This window comes from Setaria italica, chromosome III (assembly GCF_000263155.2).
Source record: "Setaria italica strain Yugu1 chromosome III, Setaria_italica_v2.0, whole genome shotgun sequence".
NCBI lineage: Eukaryota > Viridiplantae > Streptophyta > Magnoliopsida > Poales > Poaceae > Setaria > Setaria italica.
In genome coordinates this window covers 1,289,357-1,304,773 of record NC_028452.1, presented here as the reverse complement: position 1 = coordinate 1,304,773, position 15,417 = coordinate 1,289,357, and the positions used below count along the sequence as shown (strand labels likewise).

At 49.4% G+C, this 15,417-nt stretch overlaps 3 protein-coding genes across 3 annotated transcripts; 1 reads left to right on the top strand and 2 right to left on the bottom strand.

Annotated features, from left to right (window-relative positions):
- Positions 1–3,463: 3,463 nt before the first annotated feature.
- LOC101757799 (ethylene-responsive transcription factor ERF003) lies at positions 3,464–4,898 on the top strand. The gene is made up of 2 exons (XM_022825170.1): positions 3,464–3,962; positions 4,085–4,898. The coding sequence occupies exons 1-2, from the start codon at positions 3,883–3,885 to the stop codon at positions 4,509–4,511; spliced, it is 507 nt and encodes a 168-aa protein (XP_022680905.1). The 5' UTR covers positions 3,464–3,882; the 3' UTR covers positions 4,512–4,898.
- A 469-nt stretch (positions 4,899–5,367) lies between these two features.
- LOC101757396 (protein KAKU4) lies at positions 5,368–11,578 on the bottom strand. The gene is made up of 11 exons (XM_004960075.3): positions 11,254–11,578; positions 10,263–10,362; positions 9,451–9,808; positions 9,189–9,326; positions 8,493–8,697; positions 8,258–8,334; positions 7,786–7,846; positions 7,600–7,636; positions 7,249–7,340; positions 6,171–6,246; positions 5,368–6,082 (listed from the first exon to the last, which is right to left on the bottom strand). The coding sequence occupies exons 1-11, from the start codon at positions 11,543–11,545 to the stop codon at positions 5,824–5,826; spliced, it is 1,695 nt and encodes a 564-aa protein (XP_004960132.1). The 5' UTR covers positions 11,546–11,578; the 3' UTR covers positions 5,368–5,823.
- Positions 11,579–11,954: 376 nt separating this feature from the next.
- On the bottom strand, positions 11,955–14,946 carry LOC111256683 (rust resistance kinase Lr10-like). Its single transcript, XM_022825053.1, has 2 exons — positions 14,780–14,946; positions 11,955–14,670 (listed from the first exon to the last, which is right to left on the bottom strand). The coding sequence occupies exons 1-2, from the start codon at positions 14,796–14,798 to the stop codon at positions 13,439–13,441; spliced, it is 1,251 nt and encodes a 416-aa protein (XP_022680788.1). The 5' UTR covers positions 14,799–14,946; the 3' UTR covers positions 11,955–13,438.
- Between the last annotated feature and the right edge of the window lie 471 nt (positions 14,947–15,417).

Here is a 15,417-nt window from a genome sequence, read left to right as displayed (position 1 = left end):
ATCACGGTCGGAGCCGGCGAATTCTCGCGCTCGTGGGTCGAATTTTCCGAGGCGACGCCGGCAGCAGGGTGCGGGGAGTGACCAGACCGCGCTGTGGATGCTAGCAACAGCAGCAGCTCGTTTCAATGATTGGTCCGCGCGTTCGTGCAAAACTGACGTCGCTGTGTTGACCTACCCGGCGACCGACTGACTGGCTCTGTCAGTCTGGCTGCTGCGGGCAGAAACTTGCTGGGGAATTAGGGATTCAGAGCACGCATACTTTGACTAGCACCTGAGAATGGCAGTGATGATACAGTGATAACCAGCGCAGAGCCGCAGATCCCGGCCTCCTCTCCTTCCTTCTCGCTCAGCTAACATCGGCCCGCAGGCCATACTCGGCACGCGCCAACGCGAGCCCACCACTTGGCTGGGGCTTCGAAGCATCGGTAACTTAATTGGGCCACTGGCACGCCAGGGAGGTCGAGGGGCCCATCATCGCTTCCCATCGATCATTTCTCAGTCCGTCAGCAATTTGGAGCCCGTTAGCCTTTTTCACAGCAATTTGGAGTCAGCTAGCCTTTATGGCAGCAGTAAGTGGGCTTCCGGGACTGTCGGCCCAGCACGCTTCTTGCGTGCTGCACGGAGTTTTAAAATTCCTTTTTTGTATAGAACAGCTCGTACAAAATGACAAGAACGACTCGCATAAAGATAAAGGCATGGTGGAACGCCTGTCAAACTGAACAAGACGAAGGAAACACTGATTAGCTCGCATCCTACTTATCCATTCTAACAACCTCGTACATCCTGAGTGCTTACTTTAATCGCTTTCGATGAGTAACCAGTCACTGACGCGTCCCCCAGTTAAAAGACAGGCCAGCTGGGAAAAGGCCAACAAGCTAGTCACCATGTGGTTGGACAAGAAACCACAGTAAAAGAAGAAACCGACTAACAAGCAGTCGGCACGGGTGACAGATGAACTGACCGCACGGCCGTCTCGATCGCATTCAGTCGTCGATCGATCAAGGTGGCCGGCGAGGAAACAGTTCGACGACGAAATAATCGTCTAGCGATCACGTCAGGCAATTAAAGGCTAGCGTTATGCTGCATCATCCAATCCTGTGATTTGGTTTACATGAATGGTGATGAGTGCGCGCCCTGGCCCTGCTGTGGATAAGGAGATCGATGTTGACGAGTGCGTGCGTGCATGTCGATCCGCCGGCGAGAGATCGATCGATCTCACATGGCCGGCCGTCGCTTGCGAGATTCAGGTCAGGCGGAATGAATGCGCTCGCCGTCACCTGATCTCCGATCCCCCATGTTCAGGTTCTCATCAGGTAGCCAAAAACAACACGGGCGTGCAGAGAGCTACGCTGTCCCACAGGTGACATGAGAAATGGCACGGCCTGACTGACTTCGAAGGTGAAACGTTAACGTTAATGTGATCGACAGCGCCGTCCTCTGACCGGGTCCCTCGATCTCCCATGAGTACGTTCTCTGTACGCTCTGCCCATCAGCGTAAGATCCGCCGTCAGGTACGTACACGCCCTGCCCGTAGCGAAAGGCCGGGGCAAACAGACTCAGGTCTTTGCCGGCCGGCCGCGGCCGGCCGGCCGGCCGGGGAGGCGACGATCGAGCCGGCCGGCCATTGATCGATCGATCGAGCATGTCCGCGGCCGCGGGGGCCGCGCGCATCGCGTACCCGCTGTGAACCCGGCGCAAAAATCCGCAGGATTCGCTGCACCTGCGCCGCTGCGCGACGGGGGCCGCCGCTTTTCCCCCGCGTCCCCGACACCCCATGGATACCGCGGCGTGGCCCCGGGCCGGAACACGTTCCCCTGCCCGTGCCCTGGTCCAGCGGACGACCCTTCCACGGCCACCACCACTCGCCAACTCGATCGATCGGCCGGGCGGCCGGTCGCGAGTGCATGCAAGGACCCCTGCTCCCCGGCGGCCCGGGGCCGGGTTCGCCTGGGGATCTGATCCCGTGTCGACACGAGTCACCGATGGCGACCGTCCGATCGGTCAGCCGATGATCGTGGCACGGCACCGGTGGTGGTGACAAGTGACATGCTGCTTATCGTCACGTGTCGGTTTTTACGTCTGTTGTTTGATCGGTGACGGTGACTGGGTTCGGAATTAGCAAGGCCTGGTTTAACATAACGGTACCTCTGCACGTAACCATGCTTGATTACTGATTTGATGTGAATCTAGTAGAGTTTTAGGGTGTCACATCTTCGTCGCTGATCCTGGTAATGTGTGATGTTGCTTCATTGCTTTACTGTTTTGTGTCTAGAACATGCATGGCTTTGTGAAAGAGAGGAAGACAATAGTCTTGGACTCTTGGTCTACAAACAAGCTAAGAACGCGCGAGTAGGGGCCGGCGGGCATGAGGTTCCACACTCCAGGTTACCCTATGCGATAGTAAACCAAAGCTGCCACTCGCCTGCACGTCCGACTCGTTTCCATTCCGCACAACAGGATCTCTGCACCTATCCACCCTCTACGTACTGCCGGCACGTGTACCTCGCACCGGCCGGTCATTGGGCTTGATTGACATATCTGCTGTACTGTCGTCCGCCAATGGCCGTTCAGGTGCAGTGCAGGTGGTGTTCCGACTTGGCTATGGTTGACAGTGGTCACAACGACGGCAGCAGTTACGCGTCTTCGAAAGTCCTTACTAGATGCATAGATATTATGCATCTAGACATAGGATATATCTAAGTGCATAACAAAGTCTATAAATTTAAAAAAGTCAAAACGACTTATAATTCAGGACAGAGGGAAGTACCTCAAGTTGCTGGAGATGTGGTTACATTAGTATTTTGTTTATGTGATGGGGAAAGGTCACAAAGAGAGATAAGTTTGTAGTGTTGTCTACCCTCAACTTCTACCACACATACAGTTAATAAAACTCTATGATATGTGGGTCCATATCTTCCTCTATATCAATACATGCCGGCCAATGCTTTACTGTGGGCCACTACAAAAGAAACGTGGGTTCATATGAACTTTAAAGATTACGATATAGTGTATCATTTAGTCCACTGGATTTGAATGTGTCATCTATCATGCTATGTTTAGGTGAAAATTTCTTACAGATAATGGTTGACTCTACCTTTGGGGTTGTTCAGGAATTGTTGATAATAATAAGTGCTAACCATATATAAATCATTGAACAAGCAGTAGACCTTTTTAGTATAGTCTATAGATAACAGCTATATTTATAATAGCTAGTATAATACTATTATAACTAATGGAGACACTCTTAGTCAACTGTGGAAGCACCAAGACTATGACATGTAGACCCATATTAATTTTGTAAATCGTGATATAGTTGGCCCATTGGATATGCTATCTATCATGTTATCTTTAGAGGCAAAAGTTCCTACAGATAGTGGTTGACTCCACCATTTGAGACGCCCTTGGGCAATTGTTGACAATGATAAAAGAGATATTATATATAAAAACCATTGAAGAGGTTGACTACTTGATTTTATTAGTATAAACACAGATAACATGCACACATCCATTGGATCAATGTGGGTGCACCAAGACTGCGCCTGCGGGCCCCCGGGGCGTATCCCTGCACGCTGACCTCGCTCCATCAGTCTGCAGCAATTAAAGCCTGTGCCCTCCTTCGTTCTCGTCACCCTGTGTTTGTACACCTGGCACTCTGCGTACCCATTGACCATCGATCTTGAACAGGGTCGCGTTCGTCTATCTACACGGCTATATGGCTATCCAGCCGTAGCATCTATCTCCCACGCAGCCCTCCCCTTGACCCCTTGGGCAGTATATAAGCGGCCGGCACCTGAGGCATCTCTTGCTATCAAGTGCAAGTGCCCACCACTAGAGTCTAGAGCATCTCGGGCACTAGTGTAGTGAGACAGGGCGACCGTCGCCATGCCGAAGCTGCAGAGGTTCAGAGGAGTGAGGCAGAGGCACTGGGGCTCCTGGGTCTCCGAGATCCGCCACCCACTCCTGTAAAGTTCAGACTTCAGAGAGAGAGAGAGAGAGAGAGAGAGAGTGCAGTTTTCCCTTTCCACGGGATGCATGCGACTGAACCCTTTTGTCTTGTGTTGTTGCATCTGCTGTGATGGTGCAGGAAGACGAGGATCTGGCTGGGCACGTACGAGACGGCGGAGGACGCGGCGCGGGCGTACGACGAGGCGGCGCGCCTGATGAGCGGGCCCGCGGCGCGCACCAACTTCCCCCTGAGCAGCAGCACCGGCGCGGGCGCCACCCTCTCCCCGACGCTGCGCGCCAAGCTGGAGAAATGCTGCACGGAGTCGCTGTCCAAACAGCCGGCGAAGGACGACGACGGCGCGAACGCGTCGGGAGCAGAGCGCGACGGCCGGCAGGAGCAGGGCGTGAAAGCCGAGGTCGGCGAGGACGACGGCGAGGAGTACATCGAGGAGATGATCAGGGAGCTCACCTACTATGGCCCCGTGGAGATACAGCACCCCTCCTCCGGCTCCTCCGGCGCCGGCGCCGGTGCCGGCCCGGCCTGCTCGAGCTCGGCGATTAGGTGACCGAGCAGCTAGCCAGCCAGATTAGCAGCTAGCTTAGCTAGCTAGGCGATGCAGCAGCAGCCGTCGTCGTCATCTACAGCAGCCGTTGTTTGGTTAGGCACATTAGCCGTCCATTTGGGAGAGAGGGGGTCCCGGTCCGGAGGAAATGGAACGCGAGTTGCATTGGCACCCCGGCCGGGGCCCTTTCTTCCGCTCTGGGATTGGGATTGAGCGAGCCGTGTGTACAGAGCGGGAAGGGGACCAAAGGATCTTTCGGGATAAGGGGTCTTGATTTGGTTCATGATGTGAAGCTTGTTCAGGACCTGTCGTCTAGCTCCTTTGGTATCCCAGCTCTAGCCCCTTTATCTTCGCATCGCAAACCTGCAAGTTCCCCGGTTCAAAGTTCAATGGTTCGTTGCATAGAAATGACGTGACGCGTCGTCGATCGGATGCATCTTCAGTCCGTCGTGCCAGAACCCGACGGACTGTCGTTTCCAGTCTTGGGGTTTTTCTTTTATATATTTGTTCTCATGCATGAGTGACATATTTCATCGATTGGATCGACATCGATCAAACTATACAGAAGCAATGGCCACGACAAACCATAGAGCTTCAGAAACAAGCAGGCGACTGACAACGAGAAGGTCCCACTCTCCTTTCGATGATGTGAGCAGTCAAGGGTGGGTAGTGAACAAGACGTCACGAACGAACCTTCTGGAGCGATCCGTTCCCCCGTATCCGAGCACGATCCAAGAACAGCATCCGGCCCATACGTACAAGTTGCCTTACAAAACAAAATGAGGCCCCTCCTACGAACATGGCATGCGTCAGTGGTTGATAGATCTAAGACCATATAGAAATGGCAAAAACAAATATCAGAAACCATCATACGATGATGCAACAGCCTGCACTGCTCGATCAAAGAACAGGTTCTAAGCAAGCATAAAGCACAAAACAAGGGTTACATCGCCAGAATGTGGATGTCCACCATACAAAGGAAACAACTCACTGCCTCACTTGATTCACTGCACACACCTAGATGGCTAGAACATCTGCTACGTCACTGCTACAGTACAATCAACCCATTGTTCTTCCATCTGCACAAACTAAACTTATGAAACACTAGAGACACTGGAACACAAATCAAGCGACTACCAGTCCTAAATAATAATCAATTCTAAACGTGGTCATTATAAAGCCTACAATAATACAACATGGATACAAATGGTGAAGCACAATGCCTTGTACGAGGCTAACTCTAATTAACCTAGGTATCACGTTGCCCTTTTGGGCCGTTAATATTAGTATACAACAATATCGTGCAGCAAGTCTTCTACTTCCCTCTTCCTTTAGGCCCTCGCACCACCCTTTTCCGTCCTCCTCGCCGAACATTCTGTCTCGAGGCCCCCTTAACCGGTTCTTCTGGATTAATTCCAGTGCAATTCTCAACAGAATGAACATCTGCAGCACCAGCTGCAGACTCAGTTAAGTCGTTACTGGTGGGTGGCACAGCACTGCTTGAGTTAGTGCAGCTTGGATTATCGTTTGCTGAAGATTCTAACCCGGAGTTGGCCTTTGATTGATCCACAAGGCTACATTACCAAAGGACATTTAGTTCCATATGCAAATTCCAAAGAAACAGGTGTGAAGTAAAATAGAATCAGTAAATCTAGTGGTTACCCATTCACAGATGTTTTCTTGCTTGACCCATTCACTCTGGCCTGGATTGGGGGACCTGCATCCTTTGGTCTGAATTCTGGAAAGTTCACATAAAACCAGTATGGCATTATAAGCATAGTAACACATACTAGCTTAAGAAACAGTTAGACTGGCAAAGAGGGGAGGGAAGACTAGTTCCTGTGGCTTCAGCTGTTGAACCTTCAGAGTTTCAAAGAGCCTACGTACTAACCAAAAGATGAGAAACTTTGAGCTATAATTAACACAAACAGGATGCCTCCAGAAACATTTGAGATACCTAACAAAGTTGTACATACAGCTTTATGATCACACATGACTTCAAAGAACCAATGGATATAAAACCCATTAAAACCTGTACTAGGAGTTGCCATTTTCTGAATATAATTTGCCCCATGCCGGTTTGTGTAGTGACATTCCAACACAAACTGGCATTTACTGGTTGGCAACAGTAATTATGTCTCCATTGAGCCTCACGGACAAGGTTGTCTCGTGATAGATCACCGACGGTTCCCTGCTAGCAAGATATAAGAAGACTGCTAGATTTCCAACCTGAGTTATTGCAGCTCCATAACCAGCAAGCCATTTTGGCAAAGTGTGGGCAGCTGACAACTAAATTAGAAATCATCTATAAAACTAATAATTGATGGATAACACTTACACTAGCCACTAAACCAATTAAATGTGCTGGCTGTGAAATATGGTCAAGGTTGACAGTTAGCTACTTATGTTTGGCCTTTGCCTTTGCAAAACCTAATGCAACACGGTAGTGTGACCATTAGCATTGAACAGCACAAAACAAGTATTAAAGCTTGGTCTAATCTGGCAACAAGAGTAAAATTACTGAATTTTACAACAGAAGTAAACATCTGTCACGGAAAATTTCTGAAACTCAAAAACTTCTCTAGCTACATCGGTTCATTAGTACAATAGAGAAAAATTCTTGGGAGCTCAGAGTTCAGATAAAAGGAAAGTATCAAACCGAGTTAACCAAAAAAGATATGTGTGGAGTAAAAGATAAACTAAGTCAAGATTTATGTCCGCAAGAAATATCCTTGGATACCTGAAGCTGAGTTGATATGTGATTCCCCTAAATTTGGTTCTGCAGTGGGAGCTTTAACATCTCCAATGTGGTCAGTAGCATCCTTTGTATTGCTGAGACATAAGAAACATCCATTCGATGCAGAACCAAAGTACAAAATCAGCTTCTAAAAGTAACTTCAGGACAAAGTAACACAGGTAAATAATTTACAGCTCAGCATATATTAAGAGTAACTTATTCATTAAGCTTATAACTAATGGTACTGGTGGCACTCAATTCCACAAGCTAAGCTTATAACTGATGGTGCAACTGCACCAAAAGTGACTTAATCAGTAAGTATATATATATAATTTTTTTTTTGCAAAAACTGACCTTGTGGAAGACACATTGTTCCCCTCTGCTACTTTATCTGCACACACACCACAATAGAAGACGTTAGAACATAATATTTCACAAATTCTATAATTGCTATATAGGATTAATACATGGTTAAAAACTGGTCAGAATGTCATCAGATAAGCAGGGCAGGAACAGGACAACTGGACCAGGAGTTTTTACCGGGTTGAATTTCAGATGCATTCCCATTGTCCTTTGCAAGTTCCACAGGTTCACCAATACCCTTAGGAAAACAAGAATGCACTGATAAATACAAGATGTTACTTTTGAAACAAGCTACAGATACGGTTTTGAGGGCGTATGGTTTACAAACAAATGCATTTTTTCAGCATTTACATCTTAATTGTCAACAAAACAGAGTCAAGTTACCATGTAGAAACATAAGTTACCATGTATATTGTTAGTGGGAGCAACTAGGGCAACAGCTTTGAGCATAATGTATCAAGGGTAAGATGCACGTTGGTTAGAATTTACTCTTTTTGGAAGATTAAGGTTACTCTATTAATACATTATAAGCCCCTAGCTACCTAGGGCATGCTGGTACTGACAACAAAGTACTTAGCTAATATCAAACTGAACCCAAATGTACAACTAATGCAACACTAACATACAGCAAAAATCATGAATTGCTCACATCAATTCTATCTTCGGCTGGTGTGATAGGTATGGAGTACCCACTGATTGGTTCTGTTGCTGCAACCTTTTCAGACCCTGTAGTTTGTAACAAATTAGTTGCTCACAGTTAAAGAGTGCAATTAAGTAATGGGAGCTGGTAAGTGAAGCATCAGTAGAAACTATCCAAAAAAAATCAAAGCATGCAGAGCGATTTTGAAGTAAAAGAAAGCCCAAAAAGTGTAAAGAGGTTTCACCATTATTGGTTTTGGTAGGCTCGCCAACTTTCTCATCAGTACCCAATGAGAATATAGCGGTATCATTCTCAAATAATCTGGATGTAGAACCATAATTCCAGAATTTTGGAGCATCCACAGAACCTCCAGATGATCCAATGTGAGCTCTTCGTGATTCCTCCAATTTTCCCCAAAAGTTGGAAAGGTAATCCTCCTTTGTGGTTACCTTTACAAGGCAAAATGCTTGTTTAGGAGTAAATATTACAATGTGTCAAGCATGATAAAGATTAAGAAAGGAAAAGCCTGCATCATGTAAGACACTGTTTTCCTGCCATATTATCATAATTTTTGCTTTTACCAATTTCAGTCAGATTTCCTCTGCTCAGAAATCTTATGAAATACAGCTCATAGACAGCACAGCAGTTTCATCATACAAAATTTCAGATGGTCATATAATGAAATGTGGCCAGTACAACTCCATCACATCTCATTCAAGACTATGGAATACAGATCAATATAACAATGAATCGGTAATTTAAGTGTTGATGGTCATATAAAAAGTTGCGTAAAGTCCGCCAGTCTTATAAGAACATGAGGTTTTCTGAAACTAACCATATATGACAGATTATAAAAATACTGCCATAAAAGCTTAGGCCGTATACAAGTATGAACTGCAAAATTTACATCAGTGACCCAGCATAAAACTTCTTGTATTACCTTTGATAAGGAGCTAGAGTATTTGGAGGATGATGTGTTAAACTTCTGACTGCCTAAGAATGGGGACTGCCAAGGAGGTAATGATTGCATGTATGATTTTGCTAAGTCAACTGGAGAACCCATGTCAGAGTCAATGCCCTGCATAAGTGATCCACAAAAGTAAGCAGCAATTTATCCAAAAAAAGAACCAGCAGTTGGTTTTGCCAATCAACAAAAACTAAATGGTTAATAAAGAATAGAAGGAATAGATATTTATACTCACGGAACTTAACATATCAGTGTTCAATGTGCATGTTCCATTGTCTTCAGGCTTTAAGCCTAGTCCCTGCCTTCTCTCTTCCAACCATTTCTTTGCTTCCGTAACTGCTACAGTGCATAGCTCAGGTGATGCTTGGAGCGGAGAGCCAGGAGAAAAACTACCAGGTCTCATGCTAGAGAATGGAACTGATTTAGTGAAATTCCGATCACGGCTCAAGGAGCGCCAAGCTCCTGTGAAATCATGGCCAATGCCTGCAATCCTACTTGGGATTTCTTCTGGCGATCCATATTCACGGGCTTCAGGAAATGTAGAATCTGTAACTCGTGATTTTATTAGCTCTACCATCTTATCACACTCATCCCTGCCAAAAAGAAAAAACTCAGATGATTCCAAGCATGTGTATCCTCTGAAGATATTATTAGAAATCAAGGTTTAAAATGTTATGGATATACTGAACATGAAAGTCACAACATCTCGCCAACAGTAGCATGGATAGAAGTTACATAGGGCCTAACATAGCATTACTATCTACAGTGGATGGTTTTATTAGCCTTGCACTTAAGGTCTCTACATCATGAATTGTGACATGAGTACTCAAGTTTTAAAGTTTATCCATTACAATTCATTGCAAAGGTTTACATGACAAGCATAAAAAACTTGAACTTAATGAAACTAAGAATGTACCATCAACAAATTTGATGAATCGGATATACTAGAATATTTTTAGTGACACACTTGGGATAAGCTGTCCAGGAAAAAAACATGCAATTATACTTGTTAGCACACATATAAAAAGGAAATAATATTCCAGTTACCTTGTAAATGTTTCCTTCATAACCATTTGTTCAATAGCTAACTTTGATTCGCTGTAAGGAACTATTGCTCCATGAGTGTCAGGAACATCTTCATTCTCATCTGATTGTAGACAGCAAATATACGGTGTGAGGACACAATTAACAGTTAGCAGCAGAGGAAATGCAATGATCAGATGACACTGAGAACAAGGTCTACAATTAGACTAAATTTGCCTGTAATGAAGCATTAATTTAACTTAGATTTATGGTGGTTTGGGCCTAAATGGAGGTAGTATGCATTACTCCTCACATCTGCTTATTGGCTAAAAATATTGTCCAACATTCTCTATTCAGTAATCACTTTACCAAAAAAAAGGTACAGCTATTTTATATTGAAGAGTATCTAGAGAAATGAACTCCAGTTTCCCTGAAGCTCCCAAATTAGGTTTGCTCTAGGAAAAATGAAAAAAAAAACTAAAAAGCTAAGGCTCTGCTCCTCACATCCTGAATTTCAAGGCATAATTAGCATGGTGCCAGGTCATTGCCCGTTGGATCCATGGCTGCAATTCTGACTCAATTAATGCCTGACGTGATATGTACCAGATGGAGTGGTGGTACTACTGAAACTCAGTTGATAGATACATTACGGGGTCCGGTTAATGTACCAATTTCACAACATAGATACAGTAATTCAGCATTATCAGATCAATCCGCGGCTCCACGCCTGTCCTAACACCAAAGGGCACCTTCGGAAATTCTTACTCCACCAAAATTCTATGCCCAATTCAGATGCCCGTACCACCCATTAGCCAACATTGAGAAACCACATAGGCCAACTTGAGCAAGCCAAGACGAAACCCTAGGTCGCCAAGCCGAAGCAACTCGAGCAGCGTACTCGCAGCTACTCCACACTAGCACAGTCAGACAGGAAAACGGCTCACTGGAAGGAACCATGGAGCAAGGGAGCGAGGTAGGGATAGAGAGTGGACCAGAGGAAGGAGAAATTACTCACCCGAGTTTAAGCCGTTGCCGTCTTCGTCGTCTTCCTCCTCCTCCCCCGAGCCCGTCTCCTCGGGCGAGGAGAACAGTAAAACAGACGAAATTACCCTCTTCGCGCCGGAGACGAAGCCAGAGAGCCACCCGGGGCTACTCCCCGTGGCCGCGCCCGGCCCCGCCTCCGCCGGCGACGCCGCGTCCTCCTCCGGAGAGAGGCGGCGGCGCTGGGCCCTCCCGTAGCCGGATCTATGGTCCTCGCCGTCGTCCTCCGGCGATCGCCGGCGGCGAGCCCCGAAGAGCGACGCCATGGGAGGGGGGCGAGGAAGGAGATTGGGGGGGGGGGGGGGAGCGTGTGAGGCGACGAGGAGTTCGAACCGGAAGCGTGAGGGGATTTTGGGAAGTGGCGCCGCGAACTGCTACGGCCACTGCTTTCAGCGGTCACACCCCCAATGACTAGTGGGCCCAGACCGTGTACTTGCGTGCTCGGATCCCACCAGCAGAGGGATGGTTGGTTGGGCCGTTGCCTTGGTCCGGGTGACGTGGAAGTAATAAATGAGACAAAAACTTTTCGGCCTACGGGCTGGCCTGTGAGCCGCTCTTTAACTTCCGATCTCTCTATCAAGAGCAGAATTAGCCGTACACTTATTGAATGAAGAGTGGGGCCCAGAACGTAGTTAGTTATTACGGGCCCAGTTGTCTGTGATACATGTAGTTGATCTAGCGTGCGAGACAGAGTACGTGGATTCATTCTGGTAACCTCCGGAGTCCGAACGGGAAATGGGCGCACGAGCCGGGCCAGTGGATGACAAGTGGGCTCGCGATTTGTAGTGAGCTTGTGGCCCGGACGCATCGGCTTGTGGGTGGTGTGCGTCTTGGAGTTTGGTGGGTGAGGAATGTTTTCTCCTCGAGGGGAGAGGAGCTTTTTGCTGATTTGCCAGTTCAAAGAACTGGCTTCGCTCATTTACCGCTCCAAAGATTTGCTTCGCCTATTTGCCATTTGAAACATTGCTACTTTGCTCACCCAACCACGGCGACTGTTTTACCCCTGACCCCACCTGTCAGATTCTTCTTCTCCACCTCCTCGGCCTCTTCCTTTGCCCGCTGACGGAAGTCCGGCACCCATCCTCGTCTCTACCAACACGGCCACTCCATTGACGAAGGGAGAAGGAGAATACGTCGGCGCGGCCTCCTCGTGCGGCCGCCACAAGCGCCGTCATGAAGAAGCAGCCAGCGTCGAGCTTCCTAAGGGCCGCGGTCAAAGTTCGAGCGCCACCGTCGCTGACGGGGCTCGCGATGCTGGACGTGGCGACGCCCAACTGAGCCTCAGCTCGGCTAGCAGCGCCGTCAGCCTATCGCGGGCTCCAGCCTTTCCTTCGACTGCTCCCCGTCCAGCCGTGCGCCGCCATGGCCGCGGCCGCGTGCTCTCCGCCGGCGCCGGCTCTGCGGCAGCCGCACCAGTTGGATGATGCGTGCGTGGGTGGCAATTCGCGCAGCAGCTCATGCGACGATGCGCGTAGGTGGAGCCACGCCCATCCTCGGCCGCCGGCATCGGGGGCTCCAGCATGCACACCTCGCCTCCCCGCACGGCTCCCTCGGGCTCCAGCAGCAGGTCGCGCTCGGGCCAGTTGCCGGCGAGCAAGGCCACGGCAGGCAGAGAAGATGCCAAAGGAGAAAGAGGAGATAAGGGGTAAAAGAGTCAAGTGGTAAGAAAAAACAAGGTGCCAACGATTCCCGTGGCAATTTGGCGAAGCTGATGTTTGGAGCGGTAAATCGTCGAAGAGAATGGCGGCGGCTGGAAGCCTTGAAAATGTTCCGTAGACCGTAGTCGCTGCCTCGCTGGACGGAGACGTATTATTCTCCTGGGCCGTACACCATAGTGGGTTGGCCCAGGTTCTACCGGGCCTGGCCGTTGAATGCAGTAGGGCCGTAGCCCGTAGGAGGAGACGTTGGGTTCACATTTTTGTAGGTGACCACTGTACTGAAGTTCAATTGATAAAAAAAGATGCAAATGGAAGTTTAATTACACAGCACTGCACAATTTCAAAGTTGCAAATCTTGAATTGCAAGATTGGAGTATAATAAAACAGGATCATGAGCTTAAGTACAACCCAAAGAACCCAGACCGATGCACCGGACGAACAAAAGAAACATGCGTGTCACCTGCCCTGATCATCAATGGGTCCCCTCGTGCCTCGAAATTCCTACGAATAGCTGGAGGCGGCGGCGCTGCCTCCACTGCTCGAGCAGGAAATCGTGTGGAGGCTCGCCATGTAGGTGAACGGGTTGACGGGGCGCGCGATCTCCTCCTCGCCTTCGAGCATCCTGACCACGCTGCTCATGGACAGCCTCGCCTCCGGCTGGTACTGCACGCACCAGAGCGCCACCTTGCACATCCTCTCCGCCTTGTCCCTGTCCTTGGCGTGGATCCCCGACGCCGCCATCACGTCGCCGAACCTCCCCTGGTCGAACCGCTGCCACACCCACTTGGGGTACCACTCCTGGCTCACGGCGGGGTGCTGCGGCTCGAGGTTGCGCCGCCTCCCGAGGATCTCGAACACCAGCATCCCGAAGCTGTACACGTCGCACTTGTGCGTCACCGGCAGCGGCAGCCACAGCTCCGGCGCCGCGTACCCGGGCGTGCCCCGCGCGCCGGTCATGGTCAGGTGGGTGTTGTCGCGGTTGCAGAGCCTGGCGAGCCCGAAGTCCGCCACCTTCGCGGTGTAGTCGGCGGTGAGGAGCACGTTGCCGGGCTTGATGTCGTAGTGGATGATCCGGTGCTGGCACTCCTCGTGCAGGTACCTCAACCCGCGCGCCGTGCCGACGATGATGCCGTAGAGCGTGTCGAACCCGAGGGCGCCGCCGTCGATGACGTCCCGGTGCTGCTCGCGCTCGAAGAGCACGCGGTCGAGCGAGCTGTTCTCGAGGTACTCGTACACGAGCGCCTTGGTCGTGGCGTCGAAGCAGAAGCCGTAGAGGCGCACGAGGTTGATGTGGTAGGTGCGCCCCGCCGTGCCCACCTCCGCCATGAACTGCTCCTCGGCGCGCCGGTCCAGCGTGCTGTTGAGAATCTTCACGGCCACCTGCACGCCGTTCGGGAGCGCGCCGCGGTACACCACGCCGAAGCCGCCGGAGCCGAGGCGCTCCGCGTAGTTCCTGGTGAACTCGCGGAGGTTCTCCGGCGTGAACCGCGCGGGCTTCTCGCGCAGGATGTCGTCCAGGAACCGGTCCACGGCACCCATCTCGACGACGCGGTTAGCGTGATAAGGCGGCGCCGGCGACGACACGACGCACGCACCATTGGCCGGCTGGATTGGCGCGCCCGCCACCGCCTGCAGCCGCGCGCGCTCCGCCTGCCATTCTCGTTTTACCTCGATCCATCTGGTGAGGAATTTTATGGCCAAGATGATAACAATGCCGCCGACGATGATCCCAGCTAAGATCGAAGAGGTTAATTTGATTCAGGAGATGTGTTTGGTACAAATTGAGTAAGCAGATCACATATTCAGAATAGACAGAGTTACTGACACATACATGTTGCTTACCTAAAGCAAGGGAGTTCATCGAGTTGCTGACTGTCTGCTTGCGAAATCTTCAATTGCTAGATCGATCCCCTGCAAACTTGTGGACGCGTAAAAAGACGTTCAGATAGATGGTTTTGACTTCTGGACTTCTCCAGTTCATTGTGATCTCTTCCTCCAAACTTGGGAAACATTTCATGTCGCAATCGCTAGTGAACTTGGTGTCTTGGTCCGTACTCTTAAGTTACCAGAGAATATTTGTTTAGGCGAAAGACGTACTGATTTGGATCATGAGTAAGCGTTTACCATCGAATCGACTAGAGAGCAGTTGGTGAGCTGTCGAGACGAGAACGAAGTACATAGCAGATGTCATCATCTTTTTTACTAGAAATTGATGAAACCTTGAAACGTGGAGTGGTTATACGCCTTTTTTAGATGAGTCAACGCGTTAATCCTGTTGAACCAGTGAAAGGGGATAGCATATTGGTCTATGCCATCCGATCCAATGAAATACTAGACATCATGGGACGCTCCCAAGTTTTTACTCATTCCTGCCCATACAATCCCACAACCATGACCATATATGAGGACCTGCAAGTTGGAAGAAGGCCATGCCTCAAGAGTCTGCAATACCATCTAGTTCAGGTAGCCAACCATTCAAT

Excerpts from the sequence above, each read along its gene's own strand:
- LOC101757799 (XM_022825170.1), top strand. The coding sequence starts at position 3,883 with ATGCCGAAGCTGCAGAGGTTCAGAGGAGTGAGGCAGAGGCACTGGGGC. Across the intron at positions 3,963-4,084 it reads GAGATCCGCCACCCACTCCT|GAAGACGAGGATCTGGCTGG; the intron begins GTAAAGTTCAGA and ends GTGATGGTGCAG.
- LOC101757396 (XM_004960075.3), bottom strand. The coding sequence starts at position 11,545 with ATGGCGTCGCTCTTCGGGGCTCGCCGCCGGCGATCGCCGGAGGACGAC. Across the intron at positions 9,327-9,450 it reads ACACTGATATGTTAAGTTCC|GGCATTGACTCTGACATGGG; the intron begins GTGAGTATAAAT and ends TCACTTATGCAG. Across the intron at positions 8,335-8,492 it reads GCCTACCAAAACCAATAATG|GGTCTGAAAAGGTTGCAGCA; the intron begins GTGAAACCTCTT and ends TACAAACTACAG.